This window comes from Heterodontus francisci, chromosome 40 (genome assembly GCF_036365525.1).
Source record: "Heterodontus francisci isolate sHetFra1 chromosome 40, sHetFra1.hap1, whole genome shotgun sequence".
Lineage (NCBI taxonomy): Eukaryota > Metazoa > Chordata > Chondrichthyes > Heterodontiformes > Heterodontidae > Heterodontus > Heterodontus francisci.
In genome coordinates this window covers 19,904,569-19,925,050 of record NC_090410.1, presented here as the reverse complement: position 1 = coordinate 19,925,050, position 20,482 = coordinate 19,904,569, and the positions used below count along the sequence as shown (strand labels likewise).

The 20,482-nt window shown below is 44.0% G+C and overlaps 1 protein-coding gene across 1 annotated transcript in view; it reads left to right on the top strand.

The window, feature by feature from the left end:
• LOC137353179 (adenosine deaminase domain-containing protein 1-like) overlaps nt 1-20,482 on the top strand; it is a 101,947-nt gene that overhangs the window by 37,345 nt on the left and 44,120 nt on the right. Inside the window, exons 5-6 of the mRNA XM_068019226.1 lie at nt 8,102-8,167; nt 18,455-18,532. Of these exons, the coding sequence (XP_067875327.1) occupies nt 8,102-8,167; nt 18,455-18,532 (144 nt within the window). The remainder of the gene's footprint in view (nt 1-8,101; nt 8,168-18,454; nt 18,533-20,482) is intronic.

Here is a 20,482-nt window from a genome sequence, read left to right as displayed (position 1 = left end):
GCCATTGTGTTTTGGTGGTGGAGGGAGTGAATGTTTGTGGATGGGGTGCTAATCAAGCCACCTGCTCTGTCCTGGATGGTGTCAAGCTTCTTGAGTGTTGTTGGAACTGCACCCATCCAGACAAGTGGCGAGTATTCCAATACACTCTGGACTTGTGCCTTGTAGATGGTGGGCAGGCTTTAGGGAGTCAGGAGGTGAATTATTCGCTACAGGAGTTCTAGCCTCTGAACTGCTCTTGTAGCCATGGTATTTATATAGCTACTCCAGTTCAGTTTCTGGTTAATGGTAACTCCCAGGATGTTGATAGTAAGGGATTTAGCGATTGTAATGCCATTGAATGTCAAGAGGAGATGGTTAGAATCTCTTGTTTGAAATAGTCATTGCCTGGCACTTGTGTGACGCGAATGTTACTTGCCACTTATCAGCCCACGCCTGGATATTGTTCACGTCTTGCTGCATTTCTACACGGACTGCATCAGTATCTGAGCAGTCGCGAATGGTGATGAACATTGTGCAATCATCAGCGAACATCCCCACTTCTGACCTTATGATTGAAGGAAGGTCATTGATGAAGCAGCTGAAGATTGTTGAGCTAGGACTCTACCCTGAGAAAAATAAAAAAACTCCTGCATTGATGTCCTGGAGCTCAGATGATTGACCGCCAAAATCCACAATCATCTTCCTTTGCGCTAGGTATGACTCCAACCAGCAGAGAGTTTCTCCCTGATTCCCATTGACTCCAGTTTGGCTAGGGCTCCTTGATACCATACTCTTGTCAAATGCTGCCTTGATGTTGAGGGCAGTCACTCACCTCACCTCTGGTGTTCAGCTCTTTTGTCCATGTTTGAACCAAGGCTGTAATGAGGTCAGGAGCTGAGTGGCCCTGGCAAAACCCAAACTGAGTGTCAGCGAGCAGGTTATTGCTGAGCAAGTGCTGCTTGATAGCACTGTCGACGACACCTTCCATCACCTTACTCATGATTGAGAGTAGACTGATGGGGCGGTAATTGACTGGGTTGGATTTGTCCTGCTTTTTGTATACAAAACATACCTGGACAACTTTCCACATTGCCTTATAGATGCCAGTGTTGTAGCTATACTGGAACAGTTTGACTAGGGGCTCAGCAAGTTCTGGAGCACAGGTCTTCAGTACTATTGCCGGAATGTTGTCAGGGCCCATAGCCTTTGCAGCATCCAGTGCCTTCAGTCGTTCCTTGATATTACGTGGAGTAAGTTGAATTGGCTGAAGACTGGCATCTGTGATGCTGGGGACTTCAGGAGGGGGCCGAGATTGATCATCCACTCGGCATTTCTGGCTGAAGATTGTTGCAAATGCTTCAGCCTCATCTTTTTCACTGATGTGTTGGGCTCCCCTATCATTGAGGATGGGGATATTTGTGGAGCCACCTCCTCCAGTTAGTTGTTTAATTGTCCACCACCATTCACGGCTGGATGTGGCAGGACTGCAGAGCTTAGATCTGATCCGTTGGTTGTGGGATCGCTTAGCGCTGTCTATCGCATGCTGTTTATACTGTTGGGCACGCAAGTAGTCCTGTGTTGTAGCTTCACCAGGTTGACACCTCATTTTGAGGTATGCCTGGTGCCGCTCCTGGCATATCCTCCTGCACTCTTCATTGAACCAGGGTTGATCCCCCAGCTTGATGGTAACGGTAGAGTGGGGGATATGCCGGGCCATGAGGTTACCGATTGTGGTTGAGTACAATTCTGCTGCTGCTGATGGCCCACAGCGCCTCATGGATGCCAAGTTTTGCATTGCTAGATCTGTTTGAAATCTATCCCATTTAGCACAGTGGTAGTGATACACAACTTGATGGACGATATCCTCAATGTGAAGCCGCGACTTTGTTTTCACAAAGACTGTGCGGTGGTCACTCCTACCAATACTGTCATGGACAGATACATCTGCGGCAGGCAGATTGGTGAGGACGAGGTCAAGTATGTTTTTCCCTCTTGTTGGTTCCCTTTCCACCTGCCGCAGACCCAGTCTAGCAGCTATATCCTTCACGACTCGGCCAGCTCGATTAATAATGGTGCTACTGAGTGGGTTTCCGTTGTCATTTTCGGTGCCTAGGTTGATGCCGGTGGTCCGTCCAGTATCATTCCTTATTAACTTTGTAGCAATTTTATACATCTGAGTGGTGTGCTAGGCCATTTCAGAGGGCAATTAGGAGTCAAGCGCATTGCTTCAGGTGTCCTTCACAACCTCTCAAAAGAATAGCTGGGAAGCTATTCGGATAGATTGCTATCCTAATTTTAACTGCCACATCCCCCTCCCACACCTGGTTTCCACCAGGCAGGGGAAGTTAAAATCTCTCTTCTTGAGAACACTATGTTGTAGGTTGGTAGGACCCTAGGAAGTACAAAGCGTCACAGGGATCTTGGTGTACTTGTCCATAGATCACTGAAGGCAGTAGCACAGGTAGATAAGGTGGTTAGGAAGGCATATGGAATACTTGCCTTTTATTAGCCATGGCATAGAATGTAAGAGCAGGGAGGATATGATGGAGCTGTGTAAAATGCTAGTTAGGCCACAGCTAGAGTACTGTGTACAGTTCTGGTCAGCACACTATAGGAAGGATGTGATTGCACTGCAGAGGAGATTCACCAAGATGTTGCCTGGGCTAGAGCATTTCAGTTATGAAGAGAGACTGGATAGGCTAGGGTTATTTTCCTTAGAGCAGAGAAGGCTGAGGGGGACCTGATTGAGGTATACAAAATTATGAGGGGCATTGATAGGATAGATAGGAAGAAACTTTTTCCCTTAGCAGAGGGATCAATAACCAGGGGGCATAGATTTAGGTAAAGGGCAGGAGGTTTAGAAGGGATTTGAGGAAATCTTTTTCTCCAGAGGGTGGTTGGATTCTGGAACACACTACCTGAAGGAGTGGTAGAGGCAGGAACCCTCACAACATTTACGAAGTATTTAGATGAGCATTGAAACGCCATAGCGTACAAGGCTATGGGCCAAGTGCTGGAAAATGGAATTAGAATAGATAGGTGCTTGATGGCTGGCACAGACACGATGGGCTGAAAGGTCTGTTTCTGTGCTGTATAATTCTATGACTCTATGCTCTGAAATTTCAGTTGTCCACCTTAACTCGAGGCCTTTTTCTATTTTTTTGGGTGTGTCAGAACCAAAAATGAAGTGGAAAGCCACGTGCTTTCTGAACCTGCTGAAACTGCGTCTCCTGTCAGATATGAGCAGAGCAGTCTGACACAAATGTAAGATTAAGGTGATGAAGGGGGCTATGATATCAAGCCATTGTATGTGGAAAGAATTGGTGATCAAAACAGTTCCCTTTTTAATAGGAAACTGAAGAAAAGTGAAATCGAGGCAGGTGATTTAAAGGAAATAAAGGAATTGGTTAGATAGCATAATAAACAGAAGGTAAGTGTGAAGGGACTAAATCAGTGTTCAGGGTTAGTCTGTGTTATGTTTATGGGCTATTTATTAAAAAAAAAAATTCATATGATCAGAATGAAGAAAGTTTAAATTTGGATGGCAGATTAATTTCCAGGGTAATTTGACATATTTTACATAATGACTTGTCAGATACTACTTTGTAAATGAAATCAGAATCAAGCGTACTGTAAATTTACAAAAAATAGTTATTGTTAGCTTTTTAAAAAGTTACAGGTTTTGACCAACATTTCTGGGGTGGGATTTGAGAAACAAAGGGCTGGATTTTACATCTGGCGAACGGGAGCTGGTCACCGACATAAAATTCAGTGGCGAAACTGCTTCTGCCTGGCCTGGGGATCCGTCCCGCATTTTACAGATCCCAAGCTTTAATTGTTCCGAGGCAGGACTTCCACCCACTTGAGGGAGGAAGCCCCACCTCATTGAGCTGCCGGCCAATCATTGGACTGGCAGCTCTTAGTCCCAGTAGCACCACCAGGAGCGGTGGCCACTGCTAGGACCGCAGCCCAGCTGAGGACATGGAGCCAAGACTGCTGGTAAGTTTGGATTGCCACGCCAGGGGTAATCAGTCGTGCCCCGGCGAGGCAAGGGTGGTCGTTTGGGGGGAAGGGGGGCATCTTGGGTCCTGGGGGGTGGTTGGGGAAGTGGGAGTGGCCCTCAATCGGGCACCCTGTGCCCGATTGTCAACCCCTCCCAGGGCGCAGAGAGGCCGACAGCTTTCACCAGGTGGCCTTTCCCGGTTCCAGGACGCCCACTTGCCACTGGTAAAATCCCCGTGGAGGCAGGCGAAGGCCCTTAAGTGGTCATTAATTGGCAACTTAAGGGCCCTGATTGGCCTGGGGCCGGCGGCTCGTTTTCCACCACCCCCCGCCCCACCCTATATAAAGTGGGGCGGGGTTGGGAAGGCCTCCCGGAGCTTCCCGCTCCATTGTACCCCCCTGCCACCACCACCATCCGGCTCGCTGGGGTGGTGTAAAATTCCAGGCATAGACTTAATTACATTGTCAAGATACTGAGAGGGAGGAAATTGGGTCAATGAGCTAATAGATGTGAAGGGGCTGAATTAGCATGTTGAAATTATTTTGCTGAAGCCATTTTCTTTTTTGATAACTGCTTAATGAAAAGGTATATTTAAAACAGCACAGAAAAAAAATCAGTACCTTAAGTGATTTTTCATAGGCACATTCCTTAGCCTAAAACAAACTAATGGGGTAGAGTTTCTGCTTTGGGTACAGATTACATCCAAAATTGCACTTGTTTTGAACATGTGAACAAGTACAATTGGACAGCATTTTAAAAATATGAACATCTACTTAAAAAATATGATATATTTGTGTGGTAATATGTGATTAATATAGCTGAAATAGGTTTATTCCAAAAAATAAGCATTTTAAATCCATGTCAGTCCAACAGCTGTGAGACCCAATTTTTAATTACTGAAACTGGCTTTTTAAAAAAAAAACTATTTTCTGTTTGGATTGGGACACAGTATTCCGTTCTTCAGTAAGTTTTAAAATGTGGCTGGTTTAGTTGAGTTGCTTCTCAATGGCACCCCTCCAGGATATTGATGGGGCAGAGGGGAAACTTAATAATGGTAACAGAATTTAACATCAAAGGGAAGTGGTTAGGCTCTCTCTCTTACTGGAGATGGTTTTTGTGTGTCATAAATGTTGGTTGCTACTTCCCATCCCAAGCCTGGGTGTCGTCCAGCTCTTGCTGCATGCTGGCAATAACTGCTTCATTACGTGAGGAAATTTGAATGGAGCTAAGCACAATGCAATCATTAGCAAACAGCCCCACATCTAACCTTTATGATATTTATGATGAGGGAAGGTCATTAATGAAGCAATTGAAGATAATTGAGCCTAGGATGTTGCCCTGAGAAGCTCTTGCAGTGATGACCTGGGACTGAGATGACTGACCTTCAACATCCACAGCCATCCTCTTCATATGACACCTGCTCACTACCACCCCCCACAGCCCCCATCCCCTTTGACTTCAGTTTTACTAAGTTCTTGATGCCACACTTTGCCTCGATGTCAGGTTAATTTGCTGTCATCTCACCTCTGACATTCAGCTCAAGTCCATGTTTGGAGGAAGACTGTAATCAGGTCTAGATCCAAGTGGCACTGGAGGAACCTAAATTGAGCATTATTAAGCAAGTTATTGGTGAGTAAGTGCTGCTTGATGGCACTATTGATGACTCCTTCCATCGTGGCAGGTGGCAGTGTTGTGATTACTGGAACAGCATAACTAGGGGCACAGTTAATTATGGAGCACAGGTCTTCAATACTACAGCTAGCATGTTCTTTGGGTCTGTAGAATTTGCAGTGCCCAGTATAGGTAGCTGTTCCATAGTCACATGAAGTGAATCAACTTGGCTGACGACTGGCACCTTTGATGGTGGAGACCTCTGGAGGATTCCGAAAGAGGCCATCAGAAGGCATGTCTGGCTGAAGATGGTTGCAGACGCTTCAGCCTTGTTTTTGCACTCCTTTGTTGGGCTGTGCCATTGTTGAGGGTGAGGATCATCATGGAGCCTCCTCCTATTATTACTTAATTGTCCACCGTGATTCATGACTGGATAAGGCAGGGCTGCAGAGCTTTGACCTGATTTGTTGGCTGTGGGATCGTTTAGCTCTGTCTGCAGCATGCTGCTTTCGGTTTTTAGCATACATGATATATTACAGCTTCAATAGGCCAGCACCTCATTTCCAGATATACCTGGTGCTGCTCCCAGCATGCTCTTCTGAAAACCAGCTTCAGTTGAAATCCAGAAGTATATGGATTATAACTAGACCAATCTTTGTTATTTTTACAAGTTTTAAAAATGAAATGATACAGTTAAACTATAGCACCAGTAACAGAAATGTGTCTGGAGCTAACAGCTATAGTGCAATAGGGGTTAATGTACACAAAAAGAAAGGCACTTCACAGAATCACAGAATTGTTACAGTGCAGAAGGAGGCCATTCAGCCCATCGTGTCTGCACCTGCTCTCCGAAAGACAAATTAACAGTGCCTTTCCCCCACCACCTTCCTGTAACCTGCACATTCTTCTATTTCATATAACAGTTTAATTCCCTTTTGAATGCTTCAATTGAACCTGCCTTCACCACGCTCTCAGGCAGCGCATTCTAGAGCTTAACCACTTGCTGCATGAAAAAGTTTTTCCTCATGTCGTTTTTGCTTCTTTTACACATTACTTTAAATTTGCGCCCTCCCGTTCTCGATCTTTTCGCGAGTGATAATAGTTTGTCTCTATCTACTCTGTCTAGACCCTTCATGATTTTGAATACCTCTATCAAGTCACCTCTCTGCCTTCTGTTCTCCAAGCAAAATAGTCCCGACTTCTCCAATCTATCTTCATAACTGATGTTCTTCATCCCTAGAACCATTCTCATGAATCTTTTCTGCGCTCTGTCCAATGCCCTCACATCTTTCTTAAAGTGTGGCGCCCAGAACTAGACGCAGTACTCCAGCTGAGGCCAAACTAGTGTCTTATACAAGTTCAACAAAGCCTCCTTGCTCTTGTACTCTATGTCCCTATTAATAAAACCCAGGATACTGTATGCTTTATTAACCACTCTCTCAACCTGTCCTGCCACCTTCAATGACTTATGCACATATACACCCAGGTCCCTCTGCTCCTGCACCCACTTTTAGAATTGTACCCTTTATTTTATATTGTCTCCTTGTTCTTCCTACCAAAACAAACCACTTCACATTTCTCTGCATTGAACCTCATCTGCCACTTATCCGTTCATTCCATCAACTTGTCTATGTCCTTTTGCAGTTCTACACCATCCTCCTCACAGTTCGCAAGCTTCCAAGTTTCATATCATCTGCAAAATTTGTAATTCTCTGATAAATGTATTGGAGCGTAAATATGTCATAAACTGTTCTAATCGGATAATAGCTTAACATGCCGAATATCTAGTTGTAAATGCTCTTGATCAAAATTCTTTTATTTCCCCGAAGCAGCTACCTAATTCCTAGGATCATACAGCCAGCTTTTTGAAAGAACTATCCAACTAGTTCCATTCTGCTGCTTTTCCCTCAGAGCCTTGTAGTTTTTCCTTTTCAAGTATATGCTCAATTTGCTTTTGAAAGTTACTGTTGAATCTGTATCTACTACCCTTGCAGGCATACATTCCAGATCATAATTTGCTATGTAAAAAAAAAATGTAAAAAATTCTCATCTCGCATCCTGATTCTTTTTGCCAACTATCTTAAATCTGTGTTCTCTGGTTACCAACCCTTATGTCAGTGGCAACAGTTTTTTTCCCATCATCTCTATCTAAACCCGTCATAATTTTGAATGCCTTAATTAAATTTCCCCTAACCTTCTCTGCTCTAAGGAAAATAATCCCAGTTTCTCTAAGCTTGCCACACAACTGAAGTCCCTTATCCTTGGCACCATTCTAGTAAATCTCTCCACCTTTTCTAGCATCTTGACATCCTTCCTAAAGCATGATGCCCAGAATTGGACACAATTCTGTTGAGTCCTAACCAGTGAGTTATGAAAGTTTAAACTCAATATGTAAACCATTTGATAACCTTAATTGTATAAGCAGTTTTTTAAATGTTAATTCTTAAACTGGATAATCTCGTGTAGCGGTCTGCAGGTTACTGTCTGATTGTGCACTTTTTCCTCCAGAGGTTCCAGGCCAAAAGAGACGTTGCATACCTGAAGAAACGGTGCAAAAAAGGCCTAGGTTAAACGGTAGGTTGTGGATCGTAAGATCTGCAGCTGATTATTTTTCTCTGTGCCTAGATATTACTTAAATCATGGCATGGCCAAGCTGGGTATATATCACTTTTCCACTTTACACTCTCTGGCATCAGGTCTTCTCAGGTCAATGCAAAGTGGGAGAAAACATCCCTTTAAATTACGTTGAAAACATATGCCAGCTTGTACCCTGGTAGAACCTCTTCCCTTTGCTAACTTGCACATAGCTTTTCTATACCATGATGCTTATGTTTCATACATAATTTATATCCGTATTTACTGAGCAAAACAATAAAGATAGAATATTTGTTTTTAATACTGGATGACAGCACCTGTTGGGTCAAATCTTTATAGTTTTCCAACAATATTCCTCCTTGTCAGTCTCTAGAAGAGTCCTTATTCCTTCTCTAATCTCCCTAACTAACACTGCCTGCCCAATCATTACATATATTATTCATCCTAGAATTCCATTATTAGTGACACATCTGTGGCAGTATTGAACCAATGGTGCTTTACTGAAACCGGTCAACTATATTTTACCACAGAACATGTGCACAAGTTACGTAGCTATGATGAAATGCACTTCTATATTCTAAATTGTTCACAATATTCTGATTGGTAGAATTGCATTTTATTGGGGACAACACTTTTTTTTAGCCTCATGGGAATTGCAAAATTTCGTACAGAAGGAATTGTAGAACTGAGATATTAGCGGTTCCAATATATCTTTACTCGGTCATCTCTATAATCAGCATCTTAGTGCGTTTCTTCACTTGTTTCCTCTGCAGTAAGTACAGTGTGCTCTACTTATACTAGAGAAAAAAAGAAAAAACAGTGCCAAAAATCTGAAATAAATGCAGTATAAGCAGAAAACACACAACAGTTTAATCAGCATCTCAACGTAAAACTTCCTCAGGGTAGCCCTCCTAGGCCCAAGCATCTTCAGCTGCTTCATCAATGACCTTCCTTCAATCATTAGGCCAGAAGTGGGGATGTTCGCTGCTGATTGCACAATGTTCACCATTCGCGACTTCTCATACTGAAGCAGTCCGTGTAGAAATGCAGCAAGACCTGGACAATATGCAGGCTTGGGCTGATAAGTGGCAGTAACACTCGCGCCACACAAGTGCCAGGCAATGACCATCTCCAACAAGAGAGAATCTAACCATCTCCCCTTGACATTCAATGGCATTACCATCACTGAATCCCCCATTATCAACATCCGAGGGGCTACCATTGACCAGAAACTGAACTGGAGTAGCCATATAAATACCATGGCTACAAGAGCAGGTCAGAGGCTAGGAATCTTGAGGCAAGTAACTCATCTCCTGACTCCCCAAAGCCTGTCCACCATCTACAAAGCACAAGTCAGGAGTGTGATGGAATATTCTCCACTTGCCTGGATGGGTGCAGCTCCGACAACACTCAAGAAGCTCGACATCATCCAGGACAAAGCAGCCTGCTTGATTGGCACACCATCCACAAACATTCGCTCCCTCCACCACTGACGCACAGTAGCAGCAGTGTGTGCCATCTACAAGGTGCACTGCAGCAACGCACCAAGGCTCCTTAGACAGCACCTTCCAAAACCGTGACCTCTACCAACTAGGACGAGGGCAGCAAATGCATGGGAACACCACCACCTGCAAGTTCCCCTCCAAGTCACACACCATCCTGACTTGGAACTATATCGCCGTTCCTTCACTGTCGCTGGGTCAAAATCCTGGAATTCCCTTCCTAACAGCACTGTGGGTGTACCTACCTCACATAGACTGCAGTGGTTCAAGCAGGCAGCTCACCACCAACTTCTCAAGGACAATTAGGATGGGCAATAAATGGTGGCCTAGCCAGCGACGCCCACATCCCATGAATGAATTAAAAAAAACAGAAAATACTGGAAATGGACAGCAGGTCGATCATTATCTGTAGAGAGAAAGGGCAGGTTAGTGGTTCCAGGGATGAAGAAATTAATGTGAAAATAGATTAGAGAAGTTCAGACTGTTTTCCTTGGCGAAAAGAAGGCTGAGAGCAGATGTGATAGAGATATTTAAAATCATGAGGGGTCTGAACAGAGCAGATGGGGAAAAATTGTTCCTACTCATGAAAGGATTTAGAACAAAAGGGCACAGATTTAAAGTGATAGCAAAAGCAACATGAGGAAAATCTTTCACGCAGTAGTGGTTAAGATCTGGAATGCATTGCCTGAGTGTGGTGGAGGCAGGTTCAATCGAGGCATTCAAGAGGGAATTAGACAGTTATCTGAAAAGGAAGAATGTGCAGGGTTACGGGGAGAAGGCAGGGGAATGGCATTAGGTGAATTGCTGATTCGGAGAGCCAGTGCAGAAACGATGGGCCACGTGGCCTCCTGTGCTGTAACAATTCTGTGATTCTGTGTTTCGGGTGAATATCCTTAAGCAAAACTGAGAATGAAAAGATAAACAAGCATTTAGTAAGCTTGGAAAATCGAGGGGAAAAGGGTTAGAGGGTAGAGAATCGCCAGACACTCCAATCGCACAACAAATTAATGGGCTGAACACAAGAGAAAGACAGATCACCTTTCAGATGTGATCATTTGGCATTTCCTCGTTTAGGAGCTGCCTTATCTTTTTTGTTTTTTGTATCAAGTTCTGCTTATACTATTGCCCACAAACATTTCACTGTGGTAATTCCAAAAAAGAATATGCTAACAGTTCTAAATGTTTTTTTTTGGTTAAAAGGAAAAATCTTGAACTATTTATTTAAAGTACTTGCATTTAATGAGGGAAAATAATGCCCTCACGAAATCTGAAAAGATGATAATAGGTGTGTAGTACCACAATTCAACTTGAATAGAGACTGTAATAGCTCAACAGTGCAACCAACAGTTACATGATGGTAATGCTGCTGTTTAGACACCATAATTTAAGAAATTTAGGAAAATATTAAGGGGCAGCTTTGCTAAAACTTTGCATCCTAGAACAGACCAAATACTTTTTCTTCTTTTGCAGTGTTCCTTCTAATACTTATTTCCATGTATAACAAAATTATGTATAATAAAAATTGAGTTCAAATCTTCTGACTGTGTGGTTGCCTTAAGTCTAGTCGATGGGACAATGTGATCTATGGGAACTGCTTGATCTGCTGGGGTAGGGAGTTGCATGGTTTCTTTTTATTTTGGACAGTAATAGTGGCCTGCTACTAGTTCAACTTCTCTTGTCTGGAGTCACAGGTAATTTCCCCTGGATGAACTCTGAATGCTGGTCTTACTGCCCTAACCTCCCTTACAGTCTCTGGGCTCAGTCTACCTGTCTTGAACTTTGGTGCCCCTGATGTGCCTTTTTTTTCAGAGCACACTATTATTACATCATGATTACTGCCACGAAACCAGCCACAGACCTGCATGATGCTATTCCTGTGTCACAAACATGTTGGATAGGAGTAGAATTCCGTTCGATTCAGAAGGATGTCAGGATGGTGTTTGGGACCATACAAGGTGCATTGTATGACACCTGGCACTCTAGGGAAGCCTACAATAGGGGTGAAGCCTCATGCTTTCTTGTCCTGCTTTGCTCTGTCCATTGGGAAAGAGATGTAGGTGTTCCTCTTGGTATCGGAGTTTTGATAACCTCCTTGATAATATGGTGGGCTGCAAATCGAGAAGACACTGATGTTGCCTGCTGCAGCCTGAAAAGAGTTGGCTGCATAAGCATTAAGGGCCACAGTGACCTTCAAGATCATGAGGACTGATATCCATTCCCTGGTTTGAGGCTCATGTTGTTGCTACAGCAGGTGACTTAGCTTGGTGTTTGCCACCCTTGTGAAGAAAAGGTGCCTGAGGCATTGCTCCTCATTGAAGTTTAGGAGAAGTGCTTCCTGGAGATTGGCTGTGGGAATGGCCTCCTGTGTTCTGCTCTTCTCCTTCCTCCTCTCTCAGCTGCTCCTACTCTCTTATGCATTCTTGGCTACAACCCCTCTTTTGCCACCCCGCCCCCACCCCTCCAGCCATAAAAGCAGGCCGACCAGAACACCTATGACTGCAGTGAATCTATTTCAAAATCAGGGCAGCATTGCTAATTTAAATATTTTTATAAAGTCTTAAATGCTTCTGGCATGTTCCGCCGACTGCCCAATCCAAAATGCTAGGCAGAGCACTTCTGTTGCAGGAAAGACACAATACCTGCTTTATTGGATGCTTAGGATAAAAATGGTCTGGTGCCAAGAATTTCTAGGCCTATAAGTCTTTTCCAGATAGGCGTAGAGTTCAAATAATCTGGACAGCACTTAGGCCACTGTATAGTCTGTCCCTTCTTTGTCTTTCTGCCATTGGTATTACTTTCATGCTTTAAAATGCTGAAAAACACAGGTGAACGACTTAAAATGGAAATATACAGCACACAGCACATAATGAACATTTATATTTACCACTGAAGATATTGACATCTGTAGGCCTTAACTGTCTGCTTATCATAAAGCTGCAGTTTCCAAAACTACAAAGGGTGCAAAATAAGAAAGTTAGACTGATTAAATGAAGACAGCAGCAATTACATCTCTGAAAGAAACCCCTAAAGTGATACCAGGGAAGCAAATACATCAGAATAAAAGCAAAATACTGCGGATGCTGGAAATCTGAAACAAAAACAAGAAATGCTGGAATCACTCAGCAGGTCTGGCAGCATCTGTGGAAAGAAAAGCAGAGTTAACGTTTCGGGTCAGTGACCCTTCTTCGGAACTGACAAATATTAGAAAAGTCACAGATTATAAACAAGTGAGGTGGGGGTGGGGCAAGAGATAACAAAGGAGGTGCAGATTGGACCAGGCCACATAGCTGACCAAAAGGTCACGGAGAAAAGGCAAACAATATGTTAATGGTGTGTTGAAAGACAAAGCATTAGTACAGATTAGGTGTGAATACACTGAATATTGAACAGCAGCAAGTGCAAACCTGAAGAAAAACAACCTGAAAAAAACAGTGGGTAAGCAAACTGAACAAACTAAGATGAAATGAAAACTGTCGGCGAGACATTGGTCGTCTCAATTTCTCTGCCCCCCTCACTCACACTAACCTGTCCCCCTCTGAACTTGAGGCACTCCGTTCTCTCAGGTCTAACCCCGACATGGTCATCAAACCTGCAGACAAGGGTGGTGCTGTTGTTGTATGGCGTACCGACCTCTACCTTGCAGAAGCTCAACGCCAACTCACGGACACTTCTTCCTACCTCCCTCTGGACCATGACCCCACCACCGAACATCAAGCCACCGTCCAAAGGACTGTCACTGACCTCATCTCCTCTGGAGATCTTCCCTCTACGGCTTCCAACCTCATAGTCCCACAACCCCGGACAGCCCGCTTCTACCTCCTTCCCAAAATCCACAAACGGGACTGTCCCGGCAGACCCATTGTGTCAGCCTGCTCCTGCCCCACTGAACTTATTTCTTCCTATCTAGACTCTATCTTTTCTCCGCTGGTCCAGTCTCTTCCCACCTACATCCGTGACTCTTCTGACGTCCTACGTCATTTTGACAATTTCCAGTTTCCTGGTCCCAACCGCCTCCTCTTCACTATGGACGTCCAATCGCTCTACACCTCCATCCCCCACCAGGATGGTTTGAGGGCTCTCCGCTTCTTCCTGGAACAGAGGCCCAACCAGTCCCCATCCACCACCACTCTCCTCCGCCTGGCTGAACTTGTTCTCACATTGAACAACTTCTCCTTCAACTCCACGCACTTCCTTCAAGTAAAAGGTGTCGCTATGGGTACCCGCATGGGTCCTAGTTATGCCTGTCTTTTTGTGGGATATGTCGAGCATTCTTTGTTCCAGTCCTACTCGGGCCCCCTCCCCCAACTCTTTTTCCGGTACATTGATGACTGTATCGGTGCCGTTTCCTGCTCCCGCCCCGAACTAGAAAACTTTATCAACTTTGCTTCCAATTTCCACCCTTCTCTCACCTTTACATGGTCCATCTCTGACACTTCCCTTCCCTTCCTCGACTTCTCTGTCTCCATCTCTGGGGATAGGTTGTCTACCAATATCCATTATAAGCCCACTGACTCCCACAGCTACCTCGACTACACTTCTTCACACCCTACCTCCTGTAAGGACTCCATTCCATTCTCCCAGTTTCTCCGTCTCCTACGCATCTGCTCTGATGATGCTACCTTCCATGACGGTGCTTCTGATATGACCTCCTTTTTCCTCAACCGAGGATTTCCCCCCACTGTGGTTGACAGGGCCCTCAACCGTGTCCGACCCATTCCCCGCACCTCTACCCTCACCCCTTCCCCTCCCTCCCAGAACCGTGACAGGGTTCCCCTTGTCCTCACTTTTTATCCCACCAGCCTCCATATCCAAAGGATCATCCTCCGCCATTTTTGCCACCTCCAGCGTGATGCCACTACCAGTCGCATCTTCCCCTGTCAGCATTCCGAAGGGATCGTTCCCTCCGCGACACCCTGGTCCACTCCTCCATTACCCCCACCTCCCCGTCCCAGGGCACCTTCCCCTGCAATCGCAGGAGGTGTAATACCTGCCCATTTACCTCCTCTCTCCTCACTATCCCAGGCCCCAAACACTCCTTTCAGGTGAAGCAGCGATTTACTTGTACTTCTTTCAATGTAGTATACTGTATTCGCTGCTCACAGTGTGGTCTCCTCTACATTGGGGAGACCAAGCGCAGACTGGGTGACCGCTTTGCGGAACATCTCCGCTCAGTCCGCAAGCAGATCCCTGAGCTTCCGGTTGCTTGCCATTTCAACACTCCCCCCTGCTCTCATGCTCACATCTCTGTCCTGGGATTGTTGCAGTGTTCCAGTGAACATCAACGCAAGCTCGGGGAACAGCATCTCATCTACCGATTAGGCACACTACAGCCTGCCGGACTGAACATTGTGTTCAATAATTTCAGAGCATGACAGCCCCCCATTTTACTTTCATTTTTAGTTATTTTTTCTTCCTTTTTTTTACATTCCTTTTTACATTTTTTACAATCTTTTTTTGCATTTATTTCATTTCATCTTAGTTTGTTCAGTTTGCTTACCCACTGTTTTTTTCAGGTTGTTTTTCTTCAGGTTTGCACTTGCTGCTGTTCAATATTCAGTGTATTCACACCTAATCTGTACTAATGCTTTGTCTTTCAACACACCATTAACATATTGTTTGCCTTTTCTCCGTGACCTTTTGGTCAGCTATGTGGCCTGGTCCAATCTGCACCTTCTCCTTTGTTATCTCTTGCCCCACCCCCACCTCACTTGCTTATAATCTGTGACTTTTCTAATATTTGTCAGTTCCGAAGAAGGGTCACTGACCCGAAACGTTAACTCTGCTTCTCTTTCCACAGATGCTGCCAGACCTGCTGAGTGATTCCAGCATTTCTTGTTTTTGAAGCAAATACATCAGGATGCCCAGATGATATAAACTATAAGAAAACATACTGTGCCATTCATGGAAGTAATCATGATCTACACCGACAGAAGCTGTCATGGTGAAAGCTATCTGTTGAAGGATTAACTGTTGTGATGTAATACTTGCACATTATCAGACTTTAAGTGATGATTAAAAATTCATTATTTGAGAAAAAATACCATTCGCATAGTCAGTAAATGTTATCAATATACTGTCTGCACTGAAGTGCTGTAGTTGGCCCAGTTGAAATGAACAAATTGATTTTCAAATGTGATTTCGTGGCAGTAAAAAAAAAAACAGGGTTTAATTATTTGTTCCTGCTAACTTGATTTTTATTTTGAGGGTGGGTGGATGTGACAGCAATAAGTGATCACCTTTTCTGTTCTGATTCTGTTTTACTCTATATGCACCAATACTTATACTTTAAGATTACATAAACTAATTTACAATTCAACTAATTTTAGCTCTGGTTTTGCAGATGAAGTGAGCAGGGGAGAAAAGAAAGACTGTTTCATACCTTAAATGAGATGTATCTTAGTAGTGCTGTAAATCCTGATTTACAAGTTGCACCTTCAGATTTGATTTTATGTCACATAGGGCTGTGCCTTGTTTACCTATGGAATTTGTTGTGGTTTAATTTGTGCATGATGCGGAAACCATGTAAATCCAAGAACAGTTTTCTTACTAACTTTACCATTCAGGTTTTGGCTTTCACTAGGCTTTTCAGTATGGCTTCTGCTCTGGAACACTTTGTTAAATCATTTTTTATTATCATGGACATTGACCATCATCTTAAACCCCATGTCTCCTCCACCCTCATCTCCAACAAGAAGTGCAAGGAGCCCGTGGAGTACTTTGTCACTAAGCTTGAGACCATCTGATCAGCTGCCTCTGCCATGTCCCTCCCTCCCACTATCCCACCTGGCCAAACTTCCTATAATACTCCCCCCTGCCCTTGCCCTGAACTTGCATTTTTCTCTAGTTCCTTTTATCTCCCCTCATGCCCTCTCTGAGCTCATCTTGTCAATGAGAACCGCCTCCTGTCCCACTAAACTATTGATGATGATCCAGCTTTCCCTGCTGGTCCCCGTGATGGCCGATATTGTAAATGGTTCTCTCTCTTCAGCAGTTGTCCCTCTCTCCTTTAAATCTGCAGTCATCTCCCATTTCAAAAAAAAATCTTTGACTCCACCATCCTTGCAAACTAACGTCCCATCACCAACCTCCCTTTCCTCTCAAGTCTCTGAATATGTTGTTGCCTTACAAATCCATTACCTTCTTTTCCAGATCTCCATGTTTGAATCCCTTCAATCAAGGTTCAATCCCTTTCCACAATACTAAAACCTCCCATCAGTGGTTAGCACCACTGCCTCACAGCTCCAGGGACCCGGGTTCAATTCTGGGTACTGCCTGTGTGGAGTTTGCAAGTTCTCCCTGTGTCTGCGTGGGTTTCCTCCGGGTGCTCCGGTTTCCTCCCACAGCCAAAAAGACTTGCAGGTTGATAGGTAAATTGGTCATTATAAATTGCCCCTAGTATAGGTAGGTGGTAAGGGAATATAGGGACAGATGAGGATGTGGTAGGAATATGGGATTAGTGTAGGATTAGTATGAATGGGTGGTTAATGGTCAGCACAGACTCGGTGGGCCGAAGGACCTGTTTCAGTGTTGTATCTCTAAATCTAAATCTAAAAATCAAAATCAAAAATGACATCCTATGTGACTGTCACAAAGGTAAACTTTCGCTTCTCGACCTGTCTGCCACCTTTGACACAGCTGACCACACCACCCCTCCTCTAATGCCTCTCCACTGTTGTCCAGCTGGGCGGGACTGTTCTTACCTGGTTCAGTTCTTATCTATCTGATCGTAGCCAGGGTATCACTTGCAATAGCTTCTCTTCCTGTTCCTGCACCGTTGCCTCTGGTGTCCCCAAGGACTTGTCCTTGGCCCTCCTCCTATTTCTCATTTGCATGCTGCCCCTCGACGACATCATCCAAAAGCACAGTGTTAGTTTTCACACGTATGCTGACGACAGTCAGCTCTACCTCCTCACCATTTCTCTCGACTCCTCCACTGTTGTTAAATTATCAGACTGCTTATCTGACATTCAGTACTGGATGAGCAGAACTGTTCTCCAATTAAATATTGAAAGACTGAAGCCATTGTTTTCGATACTCATTCCAAACTCTGTATCCTAGCTACCAACTCCATGCCTCTCCCTGGCAACCGTCTGAGATTATGCCAATCTGTCACAACCTTCGTGTCACAGTTGACCCCAGGATGAGCTTCCCACCTGGAATTCGTCATAAGGCCTCCTATTTCCACCTCTAACATCACCTGACTTTGTCCCTGCATCAGCTCATCTGCTGCTGAAACCTCCATTCATGCTTACATTACCCCTAGACATGATGATTCCAGCGCACTCCTGGCTGAACTTCCACATCCTACTTTCCGTAAACTTGAAGCCATCCAAATCTCTGCTGCCTGAGCCTTAACTTGCACTATATCCCTGTTCCCATATCACCCCTTGCTCATTGACCTACATTGGCTCCCGTTCAGAGTGAATGATAGAACTATTTTTCTTCTATTTATTTTCCTTGCTTTTTCTTTAAGCTTTGTAATTTCTGCCTTTTCTGCATTCAGCCTTCCTGTATTGTTTGTGTTCTCACTTGCAAGTTATTGTCTGAATGATGATCCCTATAATACATCTTGATGTTTCTGAAAGACTTCTCACAAACTTTGAGGACGCTAATAAAACACCTAATGTTGTCATTATTCAGCCTTTTAATAGTGGGCATTTTTAATCTTCTACAGACGAGCATCTTGATGGGGAGCCACTGTACGTATAAAATGACTCCAAAAAAAATCTAACAAGAAGATTAGTTTGTCCTTTCTTAAATCCAGCAGCTCAAGCTCAGGAAGATACAAAGCCATCTACAGGTGCCAAAGTATTATCTGCAAGAAACCCACGTGTCTCAAGTGGTAAGAGCATCCACAAACTTTGTATTTTACTCGGGAAAGTCATTTAACTTTGGAAAGGACATATGAGTTCTCCAATTGCTACTGCCTGCAAAGTATAAGAGGGGTGAGTGAAATTACTGCTTGTCAAAGCTCAATAACACAAATATAGTTAAGAAAATTTTAAACCATCTTTAAACATCTCTCCTCATGCATAAAGTTCCATTTGAAATAGGGCATAATCTCAAGGTCCCCTCTGGGCTAGATTCTCCTAGATGAGAAATTGGGCAGGTTAGTGGTAGAGAATTGCACCAGTGCACCCTATCAGCACCTTCCTGCCTTGACCATTACTGGCTGTCCCTTCCCTGGCAGATTTTCCTACTGCTACTTCCCGAGGGCACTATGTGATAGGTAGCAATGGGCCTCAGAAAAGCAGCAATAATGGCCCTGAGGTTGCCTAACAAAGACAGTGGGCTTTGTACTGAGCTCTTCTCCCTTCAGTCTGGCTCTCACATCTTGCTGTAGAGCTCGATCTCTACTGGGCTGCCACTTTTTTAATCTTCTGGGTTCTTCTGCCCTTTTAAATGCCTGACTGCCTATTGTGCTGTTGCAGTAGTGGTCCCATTGAATCACCACTGGGATTTTGCCACCAAGCACTGGAAAGCTCCCTCTTGACAGCGGGGAGCCTGCTGCACATACAAAATGGCCCCCAATGCAAAGAACTGGGTGGTGGGGGCAAGAGCAGAGTAAAAAGAGTCCTATATTGCTGGAACTCTGCCCAGAGAGGAGAATGCAACCCATTATTTGTAGTATAACTTTAAAAGTGCTTGCCTCAGATTGTTTGTTTATTTTCAATGTGGAAAATATAATCATATGCATGTAAAAGCATGAGTTTTTTGGTTGTCATCTGTATCCATTTCTAAAAATAATTGCTTTAAATAATTATTATTACAGGTGGCCCTACTATTCTTTCCCATGTGAGGGAACTCAACAGAGCCGGGAACAATATCCTCGTGGGGCAGTTTGCTAGTGCCATTGGGGAGGGTTTAAACTAACTAACTTGTCAGAAGTGTAGGAACCAGAAGACAATATTAAAGAGTAAAACACAGATGCACAGAGAATTGGGAGAGACAGATAGCACTAGAGTAGAAAAGAGTAAGGTATTAGCTGGGATCAGAGTAAGAGGGAATGTAATAAGGTCTAAATTAAGTTTAATATACATGTATATGACTACATGGTGTGTGGTAAATAAGGTTGTTGAGCTGCAGATGCAGACAGGCATGTGGAAGTATGATGTAACAATAACAGACCTGGGCAGTACTGAATACTAAATGTTCCTGGATACAAGGTGTTCAGGAAAAATATGGAAGGAAGGTGTCATGCTAGGCCCCCACCTGCCAAGAATGAGGCACGTAATTTTGTCATGAACATTGATTTAAAACTGTTACTGGAGTGAAGAAAGGACTTGTTAAACAGATCAGCACTGGCTGGAAAAGACATTTGCATATTAACAGATGGTGCTTGGAAGGACAAAGGACCATTCCCTGACGCGTTCAACCCGCAATGGACCTTGATCACCAGGTATTGTGTGTAAGAGGAGCATTCCAGAGACTGCTAAGGTGATACAATGCAAGGCATGGTCTGACTAATCAGTCACATCACTAACCTGCTAAGCAACCAGTGGTTTTCTGAATTGTACCAACAGTTTGAACTGAGTGTGCCTGTTTGCTCCTGGACTGAGAAGATCTCTCCTGTCTGCTCTCATCTCTTTCTCACAAGCCTCTGAATCCACTGAAGACACATGAACTCCAAGAGAGAAAAGCCTCCTACAGCGACAACAGGTTTAAGAAGAATATTGGTCCCCAATGAAAAGCAAGATCTACCTACAATCAAGGACTCTACAGTGAGCTCAAGAACCGTAACATAAACTCTTCAGATATTGCCTCAAACTTTAACTACTTTATTTTTCTTCTC